At 34.6% G+C, this 22,539-nt stretch overlaps 1 protein-coding gene across 1 annotated transcript in view; it reads left to right on the forward strand.

The window, feature by feature from the left end:
* Positions 1–22,539, forward strand: part of ERC2 (ELKS/RAB6-interacting/CAST family member 2) — a gene marked incomplete at both ends in the record, with an annotated part of 163,035 nt that overhangs the window by 115,579 nt on the left and 24,917 nt on the right. The window contains 4 exons of the mRNA XM_029084448.1: positions 6,207–6,344; positions 13,966–14,106; positions 14,655–14,795; positions 18,236–18,271. Of these exons, the coding sequence (XP_028940281.1) occupies positions 6,207–6,344; positions 13,966–14,106; positions 14,655–14,795; positions 18,236–18,271 (456 nt within the window). The remainder of the gene's footprint in view (positions 1–6,206; positions 6,345–13,965; positions 14,107–14,654; positions 14,796–18,235; positions 18,272–22,539) is intronic.

Raw genomic sequence — 22,539 nt, forward strand, 5'->3', positions numbered from 1 at the left:
GGATAAAATGGGCACAACCAGATGGTTCTTAATAATGAAAATGTAGTGGGTATAAAAAAAAAAAAAGTATTTGGTATAAGAATAATGAACAACTGTAAACGTAAGTTTTCAAACCACAATGTTAATCTGATCAGATGTGTAATCTTAATGGCAAAAACTTGACAAGCTTGAAGAAGCAGAATATGTGTTATGTAGAAATGCTGTAACTTTGGAGGGAAACAATATAAGTGTACCTCAAGAAAAATATCCTGCTTACCTTTTTTCTGGTTTCTTATTATGGTCTTATGCATTTTTTTTTTTTTTTTTTTTAAGCTTGTCAAGTAGAGCAAGATTCTGAAGGAGTATTTTCTTTCCAGGTTGGATTGTGTGAATTGGGAAGGTAGCAATCATAGAATCATAGAATGGTTTGGGTTGGAAGGGACCTTAAAGCTCATCCAGTCCCAACCCCCCTGCCATCAGCAGGGACCCCTTCCACTAGACCAGGTTGCTCAAAGCCTCATCCAGCCTGGCCTTAAACACTTCCAGGGAGGGGGCATCCACAGCTTCCTTGGGCAATAGCTTCTCAAGGAGTTTTATTGCTCTTGTCATCAGGTTAATGTGAGGGCTGATGTCTGAAGCAGCATTTGCCTCATTAGCTCCTTGTGACAGTCACAGTGCAGCTGCACTTTGCTACTTTGAACTGTAGTCCTGAAGGAAGTTTGAGGTAAAAACTATTCAGACAGAGCAATCATCTTTTGTGAAAACCTTACAGATCCATTGGTTTGGAGACTGCTTTCTCCTCTCATACACACCATATCCATGATTGGAAATGTTGTTTTACATAATCTAACCTAAAGATTATGTGAAATATATGGACAGCTTTACAAGTACTGTTACTGTCTCTGGTTTAGTAATCCACTGTCATATTAACAGTGTAGGACTGAGCTGGTCATATGCTTTGGGCTATCAAAAATCTGTGATGATTAAGAAAGTCTTGTGGGGCAAAATAATGAAAGAAAATAAAGCTAGAAGATACTATTGAATCATGAGGTATTTTGTAATCTGAAGTGCAATGCTGCTGTATTACTCCAATTCGGCAAATATAAACTGGGAAGGTAGTAACAGGAAGGCACTCTGGAAATATTTTAAACTGAGAGCACGTTGTGCAATAGGGAACTATAGCTAAGAAGTTTTATCAAGTAATCAAGCGTTTTGGTAACTATTAGAACTGCTTATGAAATGTATTTTATCATGTCATGATAAGATTAGCAAGCTTTTTTTCTAGTTACCTTGGTAAAGCCAAAGAGTAGCGCAAATCTTATGCTTTAATAAATATATTTAGTTGAAAGCAGCAAAACCCCATTTGTTAATATTTGAGATAGTTTCATATTCTAGTATAATTTTGCAATATAACATTTATTTAAATTTTTAGAATCTAAGTGTACATGTATTTTGACTTTTGAAAAAATATTCCTAATTAATGCTTGTCTGTCTACCTACTTAAAAGGAAGAAAAAGTGAAAGGTGAATGGTGAAGCACTTTTGGGGCTAGTCACATTCAAAACATAAGACAATTCTGCAATGTCTAACTCTTGAAGCAGAAGTTGCCCTTCAATGATATAATTTTGTTAATGGAAATCCTACCTAAACCGAAAAATATATTTAGGTCCTATCATGAATGTTAGCTATGAAGCCATAGCTTTCCCCTCTCACCCCACAGGCTGAAACTTCAAATAGCTGCTGTAAAGCCTGTTAATGTAGTTTTAAAAATAGTTTGACTGACTTGATATTTAATAACTGTACATCATTCTTTAAAAATTTTTGGCTAAAAATCTATCGTGCTTTCCAAAAACTATTCCTCTGTATGTTGAGCTTTCAGGTAGTAATATTTTTACAGTTATGGGAGGGAAAAAATATTTCAGTTTTTTGTTTCTAACTGGCCATTCAGACTAAGGATGGGTATTTCATTACACATTATGCACACACACACATACACGTAAACGAACGGAGATGTTGGGACATCTGTAGCTAGATTTATTTTACTGAGTCACTACTGAAGCTGGTTTCATGTTCTGAAATATACTGAGATATGTCTGAAAAGGACCATATGAGACAGAATGTTTATCATGAGTCATACTAATAAAAATAAATTGTATGTAAGTAGACATTTAGAGTATTTGTATTTGAACAATCCCTCACTATTTTTTTTCTGTTTTGATTAACAGTTACGTTTTTTGTCTTTTATTATGTATAGCTATGAGGCAGCAGCTGAAGTCTGAGAGTGAATACTAAGGTTAAAAATGGTCACAGTTAATGCTCATGTTGGATGAACTCTGTAGTTTATTAAATCTTTTTCTCAAAATTCCATTAACTGTTTAAAGTAGAATGTAACAGTGCTTGGGAAATTGTTCAGTAAAATTTTTTTCTTAAGATTTTTTTTGTGCATAATTAAAATGATATATACAAAAATTCTGTTTCCTCACCTGTTTTTCAATTTTAAAGTTAAATTAATCTTATATTATATTATTGATTTACTTCAGTGGAATAGATATGACCTGTGTTTTAATATAAAAAAAAAAAAATCTCAAGGAGTTTTGCCTACAGAAATTTAGAACAGAGTAAAATGAATTTCAGGATTAAAAAAAACAAAATACTTGTTGTCTGAGTTATTTAAAACTGAGAGCAGAGAAGAAAATGTATGGAGCTAAGTTTAGGTATATGACTTTACACTTTCACTAGCTAGGCCTTGGAAGTCTCTGATAAATTCTCTCTTACACTGTCTTAATCTCTCTTATACTTCAATGCATATCTCTAAGGGCAAATTGTTATGGCATGGCACATTTTCTTTGATTATATTATTTTCTTGCAAATTCCAGAGTACAGTACCTTAATTTTGATAATGAAAGAGAGTTGCTTTTGAGAACTTGGGTTACTGTAGGATTTTAAAGCCTCTCTGTGGGTGAGATTTGATTTAATCCCTCAAGTATTTAAGAAGCATTCCTGAGACCATCACCAAAAAGTGGCAAGCTTAGCACTTGCAGGTTATTGACAGGATGCCTCACAGGAGAGACATTTATCTGTAAGGGTGTTGTTTTTTAAAGAGGAATAAAGTCTGTCTTAAGCTCTGGGAATGTAGACACGTTCTGAAATACAGAAGGGATAGAGCAGTTTCTTTTCATACAACTCGTGGCACAGGGATATAGCAGTTCACAGAGGTAAGAATTACACGTTGACGAAACTACACAGTAACTAATTTCCTATCAGATAAAAATATAAGTGCTTGAGGATTAAGAAAGTCTTAACAGTCCCTGTCATAAATTCGGTTCAGGCATACTCAAAAGTAAGTAATTATTCAGCAATAAAATTGTATCCTTATATATATGCCTGTACCCAAATATATGTTGGGAGGATGGCAGAGGTTGCCACAGGGTTTGTTATTCTTTCTGGGTTTAAAAAACCCAGGAAGAACTAAATCATGTGTTCTGAGATTTGAGCATATGAGACTGCTCAGTCTGTTTGCCTCCTGTAATCTTTTTGAGAGAACTCTCAGTGATTAACTGGTCATGAAATCTTGTCAGCATTAGCAGATCTTTACTAATTCCATACCCATCCCAACAAACAAACAAACACTGCGGTACTGATTCTGCTTTCACATATCCCAGTGTGGTCCTGTTCCCAACAAAGTATTTCCTTCAGATTTATATAGCACAAATAGAAGAATAATCAGATCCTTTCCTCTTATTTTATCTATGGACTATGCATTGAGTCACTTATTTTAAAGCAGTTGTGATTCAATGGGGATGTTTTTAATTTGCTGCCTGTTCTCTCTACTTCTGAGGAAAGAATTTTGTAAATGCTGAATAATTTTAGAACATGTTTTCTTGGTTAAGGGTTGGATCATATTTTAAATTAGTTTTAAGAGGAAGGAAATAGTGTAAATGCTGTGGAATTCAGATAAGCACTGTGCATAGGAAATAAGTACTTTAATTTAGGGTGCCTAGAATTGGTAGGTCAAGCTGATGATAATAAAGGACCAGATCTTAACTTTGTTTCAAAGAACATGTAATCAATATTGTCTCTCCTGTTTTATTTCTTTTTTGCTTGAGAAATTATTTTGGTGAAGCTGAAATGTGCAATTGCTTAAGTATTCCACAGGGTGTCATGATGTAGTTGTTGGAATCATTAATACTTGGATGAAAGTAAAGAAAGAAACATAGTATGCAGTCCTCTGAATGCCAGTTAATGTAATTTTAGATGTGACTAACACACATGCCATAAAATAAAAAGTTCTTAACTCATTAACACATGTATCTTATTTCTGTATCTGTATAAAATAAACATATGAAGAAAGAGATTACGAGAGGTCGTTTACAAGAATGAGCTATATTCTGTGTCAGATCTTCCCAAAAATCTTTCTATGTATACATCTTAGTATTTTATAGTTTACAGAGCAAGTGGAATCTTTGGCTCATAGCATTAATATGACATACCAAACTGTGTATTTTTTAAAAAAAAAAAAGAGAGAAAAAAAGAAAAAAGGTTTTGTATTTGCCATACTGTTATGAGGAATTTCTATTTAATGTGTGACCCTCCAAATTTACTTTCAAATTTTGTTTTATTTTTTAAGTTCTTATGAAATTTAAATTTATTTAAACAAACTTTATACAATGCATACAACTCTACTGTGGATTTTATGTTAATTGATGATATATATGATATCAAAATTTAACTTCAGGCTTTTTTTCTTGCACAAGTATAATGTAGTAGGGGGAGAATTTTTACCAAAGTATGCCTCAAATTAAAATGTGTTTGATTATGGTGATACATTTTTGCAGATAGAGACCAAATTTTTATTGACAACTGTTGACTTCTGCGGAGCTGCACATGCATTGAATTCAGCTTCAGATTTGTAAAAGAATCTTTAAACACAGTTTATCAGTAATTATGAAGGATCCTGCTTCAGTTAAAATCTGGATTGCTTGAAATGTAAATTACTTTATGAAATGAACAGCAAATCTTCATTTATTTCCGTAGCAACAGAATGTGATCTGAAGTGTAAAATCTTTGATGAAACTAAGAATTTGAGTCTCTGACAATAATAATTTGTCTAATTTTAACAGCATATTTAAAACCAGTTTTGAACAAATAATACCTTATGGATTTAGGCATATTTTATTGTCTTATCTAATGTGGCATACTAAAATAATAGACTAGCTAATTTTCCTCTTACTATTTATTTGTACTAAGTATTATGGAAAAAATTCGATTTTTATGCCAGTGGTATAGTGATGAGTGGCACTGAGAGTATGAAGGGAGGTTGATTCTTCTGACAGACAATTAATAAGATTTTACAGATATGACATACTGCATGTCCTCTCTGCCTTACTCCCAGGAGGTCACACTGCTGTAGAAGGTGATTGCCATGACTGTCGGAAGCTGAGTGCTTCTATTCAGTTTTGCTTCTAAAATCTGCATAGTCCTGTGTACAACTGTTTGTGCAAAACCTTTCTGACCTAACCGCCATAAATCATGACCTGTTTAACAAACCAGTGTGTTTACAGGTACCTTAGCAGTATGTTTAAGTACTTGCTCGAGGAAGAACTAGACTTGTTTAAAGACATTTTAATATCCAAAGTTGAGTGACATACCTTAAATCTTCATGGAGATGAAGAAAGTGAAGGGAAATAGTGGCCTTAGGGCTTTGGGTTGTTTGGATTTTTTTTGTTTCTGGGTTTGGCTTTTTGAAATATAAACATCCTGATCTCTATCCAGGTGAGTTTCCTTTACAGCAGGGCATCGTGGGAGAAGAGGTTTTTAGATAGGTAGGTTATTATCGTTCTTCCTCAGTTTAAGGCTCACTGAACTCGCTTTGCCTCTCCCTTTCTTTGTCCTTCTTATTGCAACTAGGATAATCTAAAGGGGTAATTCCACACATAGTTTGAATTACTGAGTTAATGCAATACCTTAAACTAAAGTGATTAATATCACAAAATATTTAAATACCTGACTGCACTGAGATTTTCTCTATAATTTATTAGAAAATGATACTTTTTAGCCAAGGAAAACAAAATAGAATGGACAGAAGTTAGAAACTGTTGATATTATACCATGTAAAAACTTGTCAGTATACTCAGGCACATGTATACTTTCAGTTGATCCTAGCACCCAAGTCCCTCTTTGAATGTTAAGACAAGGTTGATGAATATTATGATCTGTTTTTATTTTCAGATTGAAAACCTACAGGAACAACTTAGGGACAAAGACAAACAACTAACTAATCTAAAAGACAGAGTGAAGTCATTGCAGACGGATTCTAGTAACACAGACACAGCACTAGCAACCTTAGAAGAAGCTCTATCAGAAAAGGTAATGTTTTCTCATGGAACAGCATTATGTGCTGCTCTTGTGGGTGAAGCGTGTCCAGAAAATGTCTTTTTAAGTTGCTCTGGCACCTGTAACAAAGCCTATGGACCTTGTCAGGAGAGCAGGTGGCTCTGTTCTGTTAGGATGAGGAAGGAATGATTCCTGACTGATGAACTGAAACAGGACTCCAAGGTAAAGAAGGATGTCCTTTTAAATGGGGTGGTGTAAATGGCCCAGAACATGGGAAGATTTTCCCTTAGTCAATGGGATGAGTGGTTGTCCCCAGAAAGAACTGCAAGTCATCGACACATGACTTAAAGAAAGTAGAGTTTTGGGTATTTTATGTATTATGTACCATTCTGCAGTATGTAATCCTAGGAAGGTATTTGTGACTGTATATGACTTTAAAATGCCACTGTGGTGTTGGCACTAACACCTAAAATGCTAATGTTGGATTTTTTATTTCTTTGTATGTTTAATCACCTTACTAACATTTGCTTGGTCAACAACAGTGAAAAAAGTTTGCATTACTATTACTTCTGTGGCTTCATATGGATAAGTTTACAGCTTTTATGCCGTAAAGAAAGTACGTGCATTTTGTTAATCTTTCACTGCTAATCTGGACACAAGGCTCACCAATCTCACAGCATATTATGAAAAAATGTCACAAAGTACTTTTAAATCTGTTTTTCCTCCTTATATTCCGTCTTTCCTGGATTAGTCTATGTTGTCACTTTCCCAAAATGCTCATAGAGGCAGCTGAGATTCTAAAACAGAGTTTAAAACCATCATGTTACTGTTTTCAATGTAGAAAGCAGAGTGATTGTCACTGCAAATCTGTCAGTTCTCTTCCGCAACAGAGCGTGAAGTAGCTCGTCAAAACCCAAAGAAATCTTGTATCCCATTTTCTGCCTCAGCTATATCTGCAGCACTTCAGAGAAAATGCACTTATGCAATGCTTCTTAGCGGGGGCAATTTGCTCAGTTGTAATCTGTCTTCAATTGTAATGTATTTCTCTATTGAAAATATGAAACTAATGACAGTTTCCCAGGGTTTGTAGCAGAAGCAGCAAATGCGGAGGTATTGAATACAACATGCACAGTCATCTTCTCGCTACCAGGAATGTTAGGTTAAAAAAGGTTAAAAACTACTGGGTCAAAATCTAACCGAAATTAATGAGTGGCAATTAGTTGTTTTCTAGTCATTTTGTACCAGTACCACTCTGAAATCTGTTGAAATAAATTAAAACTAGTAAATAAATGTTGAAGTTTTTATAATTTTGAAGAAGCTTTGTATGTATCTGAAAATAAAATATTCTATTATTGTCAGATACAAAAATTGTAAAATTTTACTAAATTCAGGATGCATTGTTTTTGAATATGGTAGTGAAGATTTTTCCCAGAGTTTGCTTAAAAATGTTGCTATAGAATTTGTTTATGTATATGATAACTTGAAATATCATAACACTAGAGACCCTGAGGGTATGGAAATTTTGTGTCAAGCTTAATTTGATTGCTGTAATAAAGGTTCAAAGTCTGATAAATAATAAATGATGCTAGTTTTAATGCTTTGGAAAAGTTACTTAAACTTAGATCCTTCTCTGAAATGTATTTTTGCAATTCATGTCTACTTCATTTGGAATTGCATGGACATACTCAAACAGACCTTTTTTAAAAGAATCAGTGTGAACAGTGGTTTTTCCAAGTGGAATTGATTAGAACTCACGTGGGGTCCCTAAGGTTGAATTCTGTGCAAAGTAGTAACTTTGCTTACGTATAGTCAGCTGAGAATGGCATCTTTCCTGCAGTGTTTGCAGGCTACTCCGAGACACTTATACAGTGAGTATTATGGGATGTTTTCCTCTGCCACAGATTTCTGTCTTTTTGCAGCTGATGAAGTTAATGGTATCTTTTGTAAGCCAATGCTTTTGAGAAGTGGCCTGAAGCTGAGTTGTGCTGTGGTGTCTGGTGATGGTTTCAATCACTTATGGAGAGATTGTTACTTGTAGAAGTTAGGTGGCAGTATATAAAGGGAAGAACTCTATATGTAAGTGATATGCTTGTCGTTCTATATGACTTCAGAAATACTACTTTGTTAACCTAAGGAAAAGATACACAGAATTATTAAATAATAGCCTTGTTCTACAAATGAGCTTTATAACTGAGTGTCAATTATTTTATGACATACCCAAATCGTTATGCAAATTAGTGCCTGCATTAGAATAGGATCATATGACTTTAATTTTAACAGAAAATTTTCATTTGTTTGAATTTGTGTTATTTTCCTGGCTATTTTTCTGTATTTTGAAATCTGTAAGCTTAATTAAATTATTAATTAAGTCAATAATATTTTTCCAATTTCTGAACAGATACATAACATTATAGCTCCTGCACAGTTACTGGATGATTTACAGTGGCTGTCAATCCAGGTAGCAATACTGGTGATTAAAATCTAGAATACAGAATGTCAGTTCTGAAAGACTTAAAATATTTACATGCCCTTTAAGTTCATTGCCTAACTTGGCTTATGAGAAAATCATGTTATAAAAATTTAACTTCATGATGATTCTGATGGATTTTTTTTTTTAATGTGTGACGAGTCATTGTGTGCCACTGGCAAATCTTTTTACAGTTGGGGATATTAGATTAAAATTAGTATATTAGATTAAAAAGAAAAAGGAGAAAAGCAACACCACAGAGTAGAATTAATATGAGCTTTTGAGAAACGGGGTACTTGATCTTAGAGCATTAGTCACAATGAGGAGGATGTTTCCAAAGTAAAAGCATCTCTCTGTATGATTCTGATTGTTTATTGTACAGAGAGATAATGCACAATTTCTTTCCTATTGTAAGTTTCTCGAAGGCCACGCTTTCAAGCGTAGGTATCTCAGTCTGAAGTGTAGTCTCTAGGATGTACTTATACTTTGAAGGAATTCAGTAGGCATCTTCTAGAAGTTCCAAATGAACTCTTATGTCTAGCTTTTTTGTGTCTTCTGGTAGCTAAATACCTTGACAGTTTGCTTACATATATGTCTCATCATTCCTATTTTGGCCAGCTTTCCAATTCATCCTAGCTGCTCTCAGTGAGTAACCTTTCTCACCCCTATTTCTGCAGTAGCATTCTTAAAACCTGCAGACTTTATCAAAAGTTATTAACTTTTTCCACTGCAAATACTGATAGAAATGCAGAATAGATTTTTGTCCAAATAGTTTCTTATTAACAAGTGCATCAATATAATAGTTATTAACTTTTTCCACTGCAAATACTGGTAGAAATACAGAATAGATTTTTGTCCAAATGGGGCAAAACAAGAACCTTCGGTGATAGTTTCTTATTAACAAGTGCATCAATATAAGTACTTTTATCAATTTCAAGGTGTAATACTGTCAAGAAAAGTTGCTACTGTCATCCAAGAATACCTGATTTTCATGGAAATACATTATATCTTCGTGGGTTTTTTGCTCCCCCCACCCCACTCCCAGCAATTGCATCAGGCCTAGTTGGCAGCTATATCATCTTGCTTTATACTCAGATTAGGCACAATTTCTGTGTAGTTTCAATAGTTTTAGAGTTTTAATTAAAAAAAGACAAAAATATTCCAAGAGCATCAAGGTTACATTGTAATAAACAAAAAATAATTTTACTCCTATTAAAACAAAAAAAGTTTGAAAATCAGAATACGCAAAACTGCTATCAGCGTCCTGGGTGTTTTAACAAGAAACTTTTCAAAGAATATCTCGGCTCTTGGACTGGCCCAAAGCAGCTCAAGAGGTTGCTTTCATGAAGCTGATATTTATAAAGTTGGTCCTACTGTAGCAGCATACAGCAGATAAGCAATTGAGTATGTCTGATAACAGAGCTATATGCTGTGGCAATTCAGTTCCTGCTTCTGTGATAAAGTGCAAATAGATTAGACCTGTGAGGTCCTAGATTAGTGTGTAAGGAAAGCTCGCCAATGCAAATAAGACTGAAACAAGAACACATTGTTGGGAATTCTGCAAGCTAGCTGTTAATCAAGTAAAACATGGTATATTAGGGCCTTTTAACACGTTTTTGACATTTAGCCTTATGCAGCTGACATATAAATTAGTCATCTTTTGTGATTGACTGAGAAAAAATTTATACTGTTCATTAATAAGGTGAAATAGTGTTATGTTTAATTTGTTATAGAAGAAAAAAAACATTTCAGTAAATAAATCTTCAAGAAGGAATTGGTATAAAACTAAGCCTGAGTATAACTAAGTGGATTCTGAATAGTTATTAAACTATTCCAATTAGTGGAGGCTGGACTTTTAACAATATTCAAGGAATTAAGAACTTATATTATTTGTTACTAGGAATAAACTTGGAAGTTATTTAGTATCCCATATGTCTTTCTTACATAATCTATATGGCAACAGCCAGCTAATGTACTATTTTTTTTAATTACTATTTGTTGGTTTGTCATTTGTGTAATACTCAAAAATGTTACAATTGAAGGACCTTCATTCTGTGTGCAAGTATTCCTACCTGAAGTCCTGCCAGGTATGAGTCAAAGGGAGATTTTGCCATTGGGCTGAGTGAAGCCAGGAGTTGTGTACATTGCTAGTGCCAAGGATCTCAGTACCATAGACAGTTGATACTATCTTGGAAGCAGATTTAATTACACAGATCTTATTACAAGATTATTCAGTATAAAACACATTTACTTACAAACTTAAATATAACTACTTATTTGGTAAAGATCTTTATCTAATTGTTTAAATCTGTCTAATAATATTTAACATTAATTTTACTGACATATAATTGCATTATAAGATACTCAATGTGATTAATTTTTTAAAGTTTTGACTACTGGTGAAACAAATTACTACTGCTGAAAGCCAATGTTGTGTAATTAAGAAAAAAAAAAAATCAGAGAAGCATAAATGTTTGAAATGGCTCTGTAAGGAATATATTTGAAATATATAATGTTTTTCACTTAGACCTAGTTTCACATCCAATAATACAGTAGTCATATAGCAAGCAACTATGAAGATTAATACCTCACATCTGCTTTTGATACTTGATCTTAACAGCTTATGTTACATAAAAACCATGTTGCGTCATAGCTTACATTTCCTATATAAATATAGTGCAAAAGTAAGTTGATTTTTAAATACTTAAAATAAAATTAAGGAAATACAAAAATTAAGATTTAACTTAAAATTCTCAAATACTTAATTGCATTTATACTGGGGTCTGCAGTTATCTCTCTAATAAGCAACTAAACATTAGAGACATTCCAAATAAGTAACAATCAATATGAGAAGTTGAATTTTTCTATTTCTTGAATTGGCATTTAAATATTTTCAGGGAAATGCATAACCCACTAACGTAAAATTGATATAAGGGTAGCCAAGTTTTAAATCAGTAATTTAAAATATTTATTTTATTCATACAAAAACTAATTATCACTTTCAAACTCTATACATGCAGGTAATTTGGCCTGTAAATGATAGGAGAGTGAATAAATAGGAGAGCTTCGGCAGATGCTTAGTGAAAGGCAGATATATAGAAGCTGAAAATACAACAGGACACTTAAGGAAAACCTCCCAGTCTTCTGAAAACACTGTGTTCCATTTTCTAGTAGCTAGTTCCTTTGCTATGCAGTATGAAAGGAGGAACAGACAACAAGCAGAAGCAACAGAGAGTTGTCAGCAGAGTAGTTGATGTGGTCAGTGTTGCAAAAGGGATGAATAGTGAAAATGGGAGGAGAGAGACTGAGCAGAAGAGAAGCAACCAATGTCTGAGGAACAGAACCTAGAAAATGTCTCTGCCTATTCCACAGAATCAATGAGACTGCAGATGGCCTCTGGAGATTATCTAGTCCAACCCAGCTGCTCAAAGCAGGGTCAACTAGAGCAATTTTCTCAGGATCTTATCCAGCTGGGTTTTGAATATCTCCAGGTTGGAGACTTCTGGGATGAAACTCATAGCCTTGAGTTTAGGCTCTTTTTTATGCACAGAAGTGTAAACAGTTGGCTTTTAGCAAAATATGTCTTGGGCTTTAAAAAGCACAGAAGTAATCATCAGATCCTCTAGGACTTAGAGGAACATCATACCTTGTGTGTGGAGAAAATGAATTAATAACTAGGATTGTCTGAGCAATATACGCTTTTTAAAAGGGCTGTTACTACTTAAACTAACTTTGATAATGAATATACTCTTTCATTTCATTATAATGACTAAGTTTATTACAAATCACAATGGGATGTACAGCTGCTGAAATGTTACTTGCATTGTAATGTTTGCTGAGGTGTAATAACCACAGCTGAGAGTATATTGATATGGGCAAAGGTAAACTTTATGTATATGTGTAGTGTGTGTGTATGTATATATTTATATCTCCAGTGCGTGTTTGTATATATATGGCAGTATAAGGAATCATGGACAGAGAGAATTAGCATGAGGTTTTTCTTTCTGATGATACTAGGCTTCCATCAGTCTTGTCCAGTGCTATGAAACAGTATTTTAAGTAATGATCCCACTCTTAACTTCTTGGAGATTTCAAGCATAAGTACAAAAGGACTTGAACAGGATCTGTGAGTCTGTTGATGGTTCTACCTCAGCCACGCCACTGGTAATGTAGAACTTCATCAGTCAGGATGTAGTTTTGTCCCATATAGGTTTAACTTTCCTAAATGATGTTGCTTTCACTGCCCTCCTGACTACCACTTCCAAAATGATACTAGGTAGTTCCTCTGATACTCTACTTAAATTGACCTATTCCCAATTCAACTGCAATACTAATGGTTATTTTATTTTACCCTAAATATTTATCTATGATTAGTATTTGCAACCTTCAAGTATTGTTAGAATGTGATTTCTGAAGAATGTAATCAAAGCTTAACAAAACCATACTACTGCATCTGCTTTTTACATTTCACTCCTTGAATTCATCACCTAACCCTTGACTGGTGATTTTCAACAATCCTTGTAGTAGTAACTGGAAATAAGCAAAACATTTAAAAATATGATTGAGTTTAAATGTAGGGTTGTAGGGTTACTGTTAATTAGATGGAGAAAAATCTTCCTTTGGATATGTTAAGTTGTAGCAGGGTGCTTTTTCTGTGTGTTTGACAACCTTCTTTTTTGTCCTCTCAAAATATAAGACATGTAAGCTGTAAGTTTCTGATAGTTAGCAAGTGATTGATTTCTAATTAGATATGGAACCCTGAAAACTTCTTGCAACCGCTATAGAGGCTGCTAGCATTCAAAAACCACAACCAAATTCAAGCTGAGTAAACCAGTCATGGGCTCTGTTTTGAACTTTTATTCAAGACTTCAATCACTTATGATATAGGAAATACATTACTGAGATAAATAACTTTCCATATCTATAACAAGGCTAAATATATTCATATCAGTATAGAAATTGAATGAAATTTCTCTATGATGTTACTCTTGTCAAATATTTAAAACCTTGATCTGATGCTTTTGAAATCGGGGGAAATCTTGCACTGACTTTATGACCATTAACTCAGTCATACTCTACTTCTGAAGGTTGATTTTTCTACATGCTACTTAATGTAAAGAAATTTTATTCTGTCTTTTCTTAGAATGATTCCCAACGTTTCCATTTTGCAATTCTTTCCCTTGTTAGGAAAGAATTATAGAGCGCTTGAAGGAGCAGAGGGAGCGAGATGACAGAGAAAGACTTGAAGAAATTGAATCTTATAAAAAAGAAAACAAAGACCTGAAGGAGAAAGTTAATGCTTTACAAGCTGAACTGACAGAAAAAGAGGTCAGTCTTTTCAGTAAAATCTATGTTCTTCTATCTGTGTCATTGTAGTGAAAGAAAGTGCATTAGGATTACTCTTGAATCATTTTAAGTACTGGAATCCTGCTGCTCCAGTGGTCAGTTTCTGAACTGCTATTTTCTTAAGCATTCTTCACAGTCCTCACTTTTGTACATAAATTATTGCTTCAGTTTTTGCATAGTTGTGTGTCATTATTTTTTCTATTACATAATCCTCCAGTAGGTTCAAATATTCCATTGTTGCTCTTATTTTCATTTGTCAGTTAGAACAATAGACTTCAAAGTGATTGTACATCCAGAATATAACGTCAACTTGTCTGTATTGTGAATGTTTATGTTTTAGTGTATGCCAGCTCCTGTGGTTCCAATTGGTTGTATTCTCAAAACAATGTCTTTTGCTGTCAATGCTTATCTCTGTGTCAACTCTTTCTGGGGAAGGGGAGGGGGAAGAGGATCCAAGTGATTACTAAATTGGCGATAAGTTAGTGTCCTGGTGACTAGGAATTAACTTTTTACTCTTGGTCATTTTTCAGTCTAGTTTAATCGATCTCAAAGAACATGCATCTTCATTGGCATCAGCAGGGCTGAAAAGAGACTCCAAACTTAAATCTTTAGAAATAGCCATAGAACAAAAGAAAGAAGAGTGTAGTAAGTTGGAAGCACAGTTGAAAAAGGTAAGTTCCATCTTAAAAAAACCAACCAAACAACAACAATCAGAAAAACAAAAATCAACATCCCACACCCTCATTTTAAAAAAATGAGGTTATTCACTCTTCTGGAGTAATAATCTACCCATCTATACTGTTTGCTGATGCTTGCATCAAATACTGCTAACTTATTCTTAAGAGGCTTGTACCAAAGCCACTGGTGAGTTTCAGAAATTATCTTAAATATCTATAGGAGGGAATTCTGAGAAGCTGCTACAAATGAATGAACTGGGTGCAGGACATTGGAGGAGAAGTAGAAGGGCAGAAAGAAATTATCAAACCAGCAATTTCTATTTATATGAATTTATACCACTGTTAGAAGTAGACTGAAATGTTTGAAGCATGGGAAAAAATTATCCAAGAAATGCTGTACTTCTGCTTCCAAAAAGGAAACTCTGGCTAGGTTTGATTTTGGCATTTTTTTGGATTTATTGGTGAACACGTGTTTGCGATAATTAAGCAAAATAATACATAGTTTATCACAACAGTATTTCTTTTCAGCAAGTAGTGGAAGCAAGCATTTAAAGAAAAACATACATATCCTATATTTTATAATGTGGTTTTATTTAAATTGATGCATTAAAGTAGTTTTTGCTTAAATGGTTTGCAAGTTTGTTGATGCTTTTTCTACCATACGTTGTTTCTTTGACCTTTTTCTGTGTCATTTGGTAATGTCTGCTCTCATTGTTTGAACACCAGTCTCATGACATATTTGATGGGCTTAGGCATTATGTTTGACTTCTGCAATTCATGACTAAGTGTATGTGCAACATTCATTTTTTTAATATTGATATCTAATGTTTCATTTTCTAGAAAAGAATATTTGTTCTGTGAATGTTGCCACCATTAGGATAATATTCTGACGCTCTTTCTACCCGGGCTGAGTAGTATCCTGCTCTGTGTTTAAGCACTTTTTAAAATAGCCTTACCTGTGAAGAAGGTATTGTGAAGTGTAAAGGATACCAGAGCGTAAACCTCAGACTCCTCATATTTTTAAATTCAGAACAAGTATATGCAATTAGGTGCCTGTGTTTACACGCTTAGTTGTGGAGAAAAAGGAAGGGAATATTTTTCAATAAATATATACAAAACCTTTTAATAGATATAAAACTTTAAATGTTTGATAGCTTATAAATACTATTGATATCAGAATTAAAATATCCAAATAAGCTATTCTTCTGGAAGCCCTTTATTTTGTTTTGTTAGAAAATGTGGTTTTTTACTTTGCACTTCACTAAAAAATATGCTTCATTTCAATCTGAAATATCTTATTTTCTTCATTTAAAAAACTAGTAATAAAACCCTAAAAGCAAAGATCACTTAAAAAACCCTCCCCAAAAACTCTTGAAAGACTTGAAATCTGAAGTCAATCTTTTATGACTGCGCACGTAAGCACATCATATGGTCATGGAAAAATAAGCACTTATAAAAGTCAGAGTGTCTGGGACATCTTTCATATGAAAAGGGAGTATGTTCCCTGTGTATAAATACAAAGGATTATTAGATGAAAGTTGAAAACATAATAGTTTTATTATATCATAAATACAGCATAAAGCCCCAATGGAAATTCACCCAACATTTGTAGGAGACCAGGTATTTCCACAATAAAATGTAGTTACAACCTTCTTTGTGGGCATGTTTAGTTGAACAGAAACAGTGACTGTTAATGATAGTAGACTCCAAACAGTAATTTTCAATTCACATTTTCTCTAATAAAATGTTTTATGTTCAAACCTGTAAATATCCTGTGTTAAAAGTAATTGGTCCCCAGAAATCGACCTTCACCATGTTTTCACTCCTTACGAAACTAACTGAAACAGAAATCTGGGTAATTCTTGCATATGTCTGAATTAGAGTAGGAGGGAACATCAGCATAGTTCAGAGTAAATTAACCTGCATGTCACATAAGTGTGCTTATGTATGAACATGAACCACTACGGAAGCCAGAAGGAATGGGCATAGTTCATATCTGTTTTTCAAAAGTGACTCCAAAGGACTGTCTCTTATTTTGAGAAATTTGAATGAAGCTTACACATTACTCTGTTCTAAAAATATCACAGAGGAGGCTCTTTTCATTATGGTATTGTACAATCATCATAGTTTAATCTTGATTTATATGTTTTAAGAAGATAGACTAATAAATATGAAAATAGTATTCTGTACACATTTGCTAGGAGTTAGTTTTCCATGAGCACTAATGGTAATAAGTACTATGTCTGAAAGAAAATACGTACAAGGGGCAAGTCCAAACAAAACGTGTAAATTTTTAAAACAAAAATATTTTAAAAGTTTCTCTTCTCTTGTTTCCTCTCCTTCCTGTTTTTGGAGAGAATCAGATTAATTTTTTGATAATAAAGATATTTTTGATTGAATCTGATTAGATAAAAATATTTTTTTAGTATTAGTTAACTGGATTGTTTGCATTTCATCAGGAGAAATCATACTGATTCAAAACCCACTGTTTTAATTTTATAGAGTAGACAAATTTCAAAAAGTTATAAATAGGATATTCATAAAGAGTGATTTTTCATGTGACCAAACTATATTTTGGGACACTAAATAATGATTAAAACCATAGACATGCTTATTAAACTTTTTGTGACAAAGATTATGGATTTAAATTCATATAATTGAAAAAAAAAATCATAAACCCCAGAAGAATACTCAATGCTTTTTTTTTTTTTTTTTTGCCCCAATTCCACAGACTTTTTGTTTACCTACTTTGTATTCAAAAAAAAAGCAGGAATTACCTAATAGGTAGCTAAGAGTTTTATATATGTGTATATATATAAATATGTGTGTGTATATATATATATATATAATCCTATTATCCACTCCACAATATCCTCCTTTTGTTGTTTTTCATTATTTTAAATTTACTTGCTTACTGACATATTTGCAGTTGCTAAAGTACTTTTTGCCAAGCAGTACTGTTAGAAAGTCATTCTGCATAGAAAATTCAGTTGTGTTAAACAAAAGGAAAATAATAAATTTAATGATACAATTTAATTAATCTTTTATTATTACCATCTTTGAAGCTTTGGTGATAAATTGCTGCCTCAGCCAAAAGCACTTCTGGTGATTCATTGCTTGAGACCAGCACTTAATGTATCATCAAAAGTGGACACCTTTCTTTATTTCATGGGTTATTTAACTTGAGAAAGGGAAAGTAACACAAACCTTAAATTTCTTACTCCAGCTATTCTTTTTTAGGAGCCAAAGTCAACATTTATGTTTCCCCAGTGCCTCTCACTTTCACCAAGGAATGTTTAGAATCTTAAATTTCTACTTTCTTATGACAAGTTCTTCTGTGCAAATGCACTGGTTTTGTTGAGCTAATGCTGTTTTCCTGGATCTTTCCTTCTTTTCCTGTCTGTGCTTCACTCCCTTCCAACTTTGCAATGTAGCAAGCTGAACAGTTGTTCAATCAGATGTATAATCCAGTAAGTTCTTTTTTAAATTGCCCGCTGTAACATATGAAAGCATGAGGATCCATTACCTTACTGTGTTGTGCTCTTCCTCTGTGGAGCTTTGCAGAATACCTCTGATGCTCACTATGCTGTATTCATTATATCCAAATGAATGAACTTTGTGGACTTCAAGGCCATTTTAATAATGTAAAATATATTAAATAGGTACATACAGTATTTCTGAGAAAATAAACATCCTAGCCTTTAGGTCCTCAACTTCTCCATTAGAAAGCGCATGCAGATGGTTTTGGTGGTGTTTTAGTTTTTTGTTGTTTTTTTTTTCTTTGCTTTTTAATTCCTCCTTCTGCAGTACTTTATTTGATCCTTCAAACTTAAATAACTTCTAATTTATTCGGTTTCTATTAAGGGACTGAGTTGATTATGTGAATAATAACATCTAGGAAGTGACTGGTACTGTTGTCAAAAGTCTGTACAATTAAAATAGTTCAGATCAGTTTTACTCATAAAAACCTATATACATTCCACGTGTAAATATTAAGAATATGGAAATATTGTATTTAATCAAAGAAAATGCTGAAGTATAAAATGATGAACACAGTGCAGTGTTTGAAAAAGCCAAAAAGTATTACTTTGGCTTGTTTAGCATTATTATTCTTGCCAAAATCTGTTTCAGTTTCACAATGTCTACCCTTTTGACTTGACTGTGTTCCTTTTTCAATTTGAGGAAGAGCTGTTACAAACATTCTCCCTGCAGGGAACAGTTTCCATTTTTTGGCTGAGACGGTTACATTTAATGTGCTGTGAGCATCAGAGGACACAAAAAATTATGTAACTAATAGCAATTTACAAGCTATAGTTTACATACTACTCATAGTTGGAATTACCATGTAATTGAGATAGTATATATAGAAGAACTGGTTTTGTAGCCTAAGTAATGTAATACTATGCATTAGCAAAGGTATTGTCTTCATTGAAGTCAATGGGTTGCCGTTAATGTCAGTGGACCAGAATTCCAGCTGTGAAGTCTATTATTGCTAAGTTTTCACACAGAATCACACAGAATTGCCTAGATTGGAAAAGACCTTTAAGATCATCGAGTCCAATCATTAACTCAACACTGACAAGTCCCTGACTAAACGATGTCCCTCAGCACTATGTTTACATGACTTAAATACTTCCAGGGAAGGGGACTCCACCACTGCCATGGGCAACTTCTTCCAATGCCTGAGAACCCTTTCAGGAAGGAAATTCTTCCTCACATCCACTCTAAACTTCCCTTGGCGCAACTTGAGGCCATTTCCTCTTGTCCTGTCCCTTGTTCCTCGGTTGAACAGACTGACCCCTACCTCACTACAGCCTCCTTTCAGGTAGTTACTTCCAGGGAAGGGGACTCCACCACTGCCATGGGCAACTTCTTCCAATGCCTGAGAACCCTTTCAGGAAGGAAATTCTTCCTCACATCCACTCTAAACTTCCCTTGGCGCAACTTGAGGCCATTTCCTCTTGTCCTGTCCCTTGTTCCTCGGTTGAACAGACTGACCCCTACCTCACTACAGCCTCCTTTCAGGTAGTTGTAGAGAGCAAGAAGGTCTCCCCTGAGCCTCCTTTTCTCCAGGCTCAACAACCCCAGTTTCTGCAGCTGCTCCTCATCACACCTGTGCTCCAGACCCTCACCAGCTTTGCTGCCCTTCTCTGGACAGGCTCCAGCACCTCCATGTCCTTCTTGGAATGAGGGGCCCAAAACTGAACAAAGCACTCAAAGTGTGATCTCACCAGTGCTGAGTACAGGAGTGAGAGAATTCCCATGGTCCTACTGGCCACACTATTCCTAATACAGGCCAAGATGCTATTGGCCTTCTTGGCCACCTGGGCACTCTGCTAATTCATGTTCAGCCAGCTATCAATCAACACCCCCAGGTCCCTCTCTGCTGAGCAGCTCTCCAGTCACTCCTCCTCTAGTTTGTAGCGCTTCTGAGGGTTGTTGTGGCCAAAGTGCATAACCCAGCATTTGACCTTATTGAAACTCATACAATTGGTCTTGGCCCATCAATCTAGTCTCTCTAGATCACTCTGCAGTTCCTCCTTACCCTCAAGTGGATCAACACTTTCATCCACTTTGGTGTCTGCAAACTTACTAAGGGTCCACTTGATCCCCTCATCCAGATCATTGATAAAGATGTTAAACAGGCCTGGCCCCAGTACTGAGCCCTGGGGAACACCACTCATGACTGGCCACCAACTGGATTTAACACTATTCACCACCATTCTTTGGGCATGGCCATCCAGACAGTTTTTTACCCAGCAAAGTATATGCCCATCCAAACCATGAGCAGCCAGTTTCTCCAGGAGAATGCTGTGGGATAGAGTGTCAAAGGCTTTACTAAAGTCCAGATAAACAACATCCACAGCCTTTCTTTCATCCACTGAGTGGGTGACCATGTTGTAGAAAGAGATCAGGTTAGTCAAGCAGGACTTGCCTTTCATAAACCCATCCTGACTGGGCCTGATCATTTGGTTGTCCTGCATGTACTGCATGATGGTACTTAGGATGATCTGCCCCAGATCAGCTTTCCCGGCACTGAAGTCAAACTGACAGGTCTGCAGTTTCCCAGATCCTCTTTCCAGCACTTCTTGTAGATGGGTGTCACCTTGGCTAACTGCCAATCTGCTGGGACCTCCCCAGTCAGCCAGAACTGCTGAAAAATGATGGAAAGTTTTGTAGCTTCTACCCGTGTAATGGATGTGTCATGACTTATGTATGGGAAAAGAGTCCCACAGAATGCACTGCATTCACTTTTAAAGTTATTGGTTAACTGTTTTTAGAATCCAGCCATAAATTGATTAAGTAGCATGAGCCCTGACATTGTCACCTTTGCCATCCAGCACACTGCTGGTCAGAGCTTTACCCTCTGAATGATAAAACCCTTTTCTGTATCATCTTGGATCACCTCTGTGGTAGTTATGTTTCTATTCATATCATTTGCACTCCTACTGTGCATGTCTCTTCAGACTGGAGTATTTTTTGTGTTAGTTTTTCTCTTGATTTTCATAAATGCTTTCCAGTCATTATTTCAATATTAGTTATTCTGCTATATGAAATTTGTTTGTTACTACCTAGTCTATTTTTGTGTGGTATTCCCAAGTCAGTCAGTCCTTTTTTAATTTTATTTTTTCTGCCTTTATGTGCTTAATTTTCAAAAAGACAGCCTGTCAGTGGTTCTTTAATAATGGATATGCAAGATCCTTTTCCTTTGGCACCAGGCAGCAATTGTAGTATGTCCATAAGACAGGTTTTATCAAATAAACTTTTATTGCTCATCTTGTTTCTTCTCCTACTTATATATCAGTCTACTTTTAACAACATTAGTAGTAATAATTGTCTTCTCCCCCAAAACCACTTAAGGTCTTGAAATGAAATTGTTATTTGATTGAAGTCAGTATCAGCATATTCTTTGAATTACACAAGGCCGAAATTTCACCTTTATTCTTTGAGATGGCATAATACCAGTTACCTGAAACATTTTTTTTTGGTACTGTGAATCATTATGGTGCTTTCTTTAATAGAATGTTTCCTTACCTTTTTTTTTTGTTTGAGTATATGTATTATTAAAAAAACCCCAACAAACAGATGGCAATCTAATCTTAAAATACTGAAGTTTAAATGCTTTGTTTGCACATGTCAGAGAAATAACAGTCAATCTCTGAGCAGACCTCTTTTTGGCCATGCAGTAATATAGCTTTGTTTTTGTGTGTGGTGGAATGTATTTTTTCTACTATGTCACACAAGTGTCAACTCCAAGACTTTCATTTATTGCTGAATCTAATGTTTTTTAAATACAGCAATGGATAGAAGTGTTTTATTTTGATACATGTTTTGATATCAAAGTGGAGGCTATATGGAAGGGTTACAAACCCTGCATACTCTATAGTAAAAGATTGCACAATGTCTTCACCTGTGTGAATGAGATGTGAACAGAACTGGGCACACATTTCTTCATGTTTGTTTTGAAAGGTGAACTTTTTGAAATACTTAATTATTGTAAAAAATAGATTATAAGAAGTTACATGATTGTTTTTGTCCTATAAATGCAAATATAACGATGTACTTAGTCTGGAGTTCTGGTGAGAATGTCAATTTTTTTTCTGAATAGTAAAGACTTAATTTTCCAAATGCTTTCTCAGAACAATGTCAGATTAAAATTTAAAGTACTTGCAGAATCCACTCTAAATTGCTTAGAGAAGTCCCTGAAGTTAAATAAAAAACAAGTGAATTTTAAGGA

Source organism: Antrostomus carolinensis, unplaced genomic scaffold, assembly GCF_000700745.2.
Source record: "Antrostomus carolinensis isolate BGI_N321 unplaced genomic scaffold, ASM70074v2 scaffold5134, whole genome shotgun sequence".
Classification (NCBI taxonomy): Eukaryota; Metazoa; Chordata; class Aves; order Caprimulgiformes; family Caprimulgidae; genus Antrostomus; species Antrostomus carolinensis.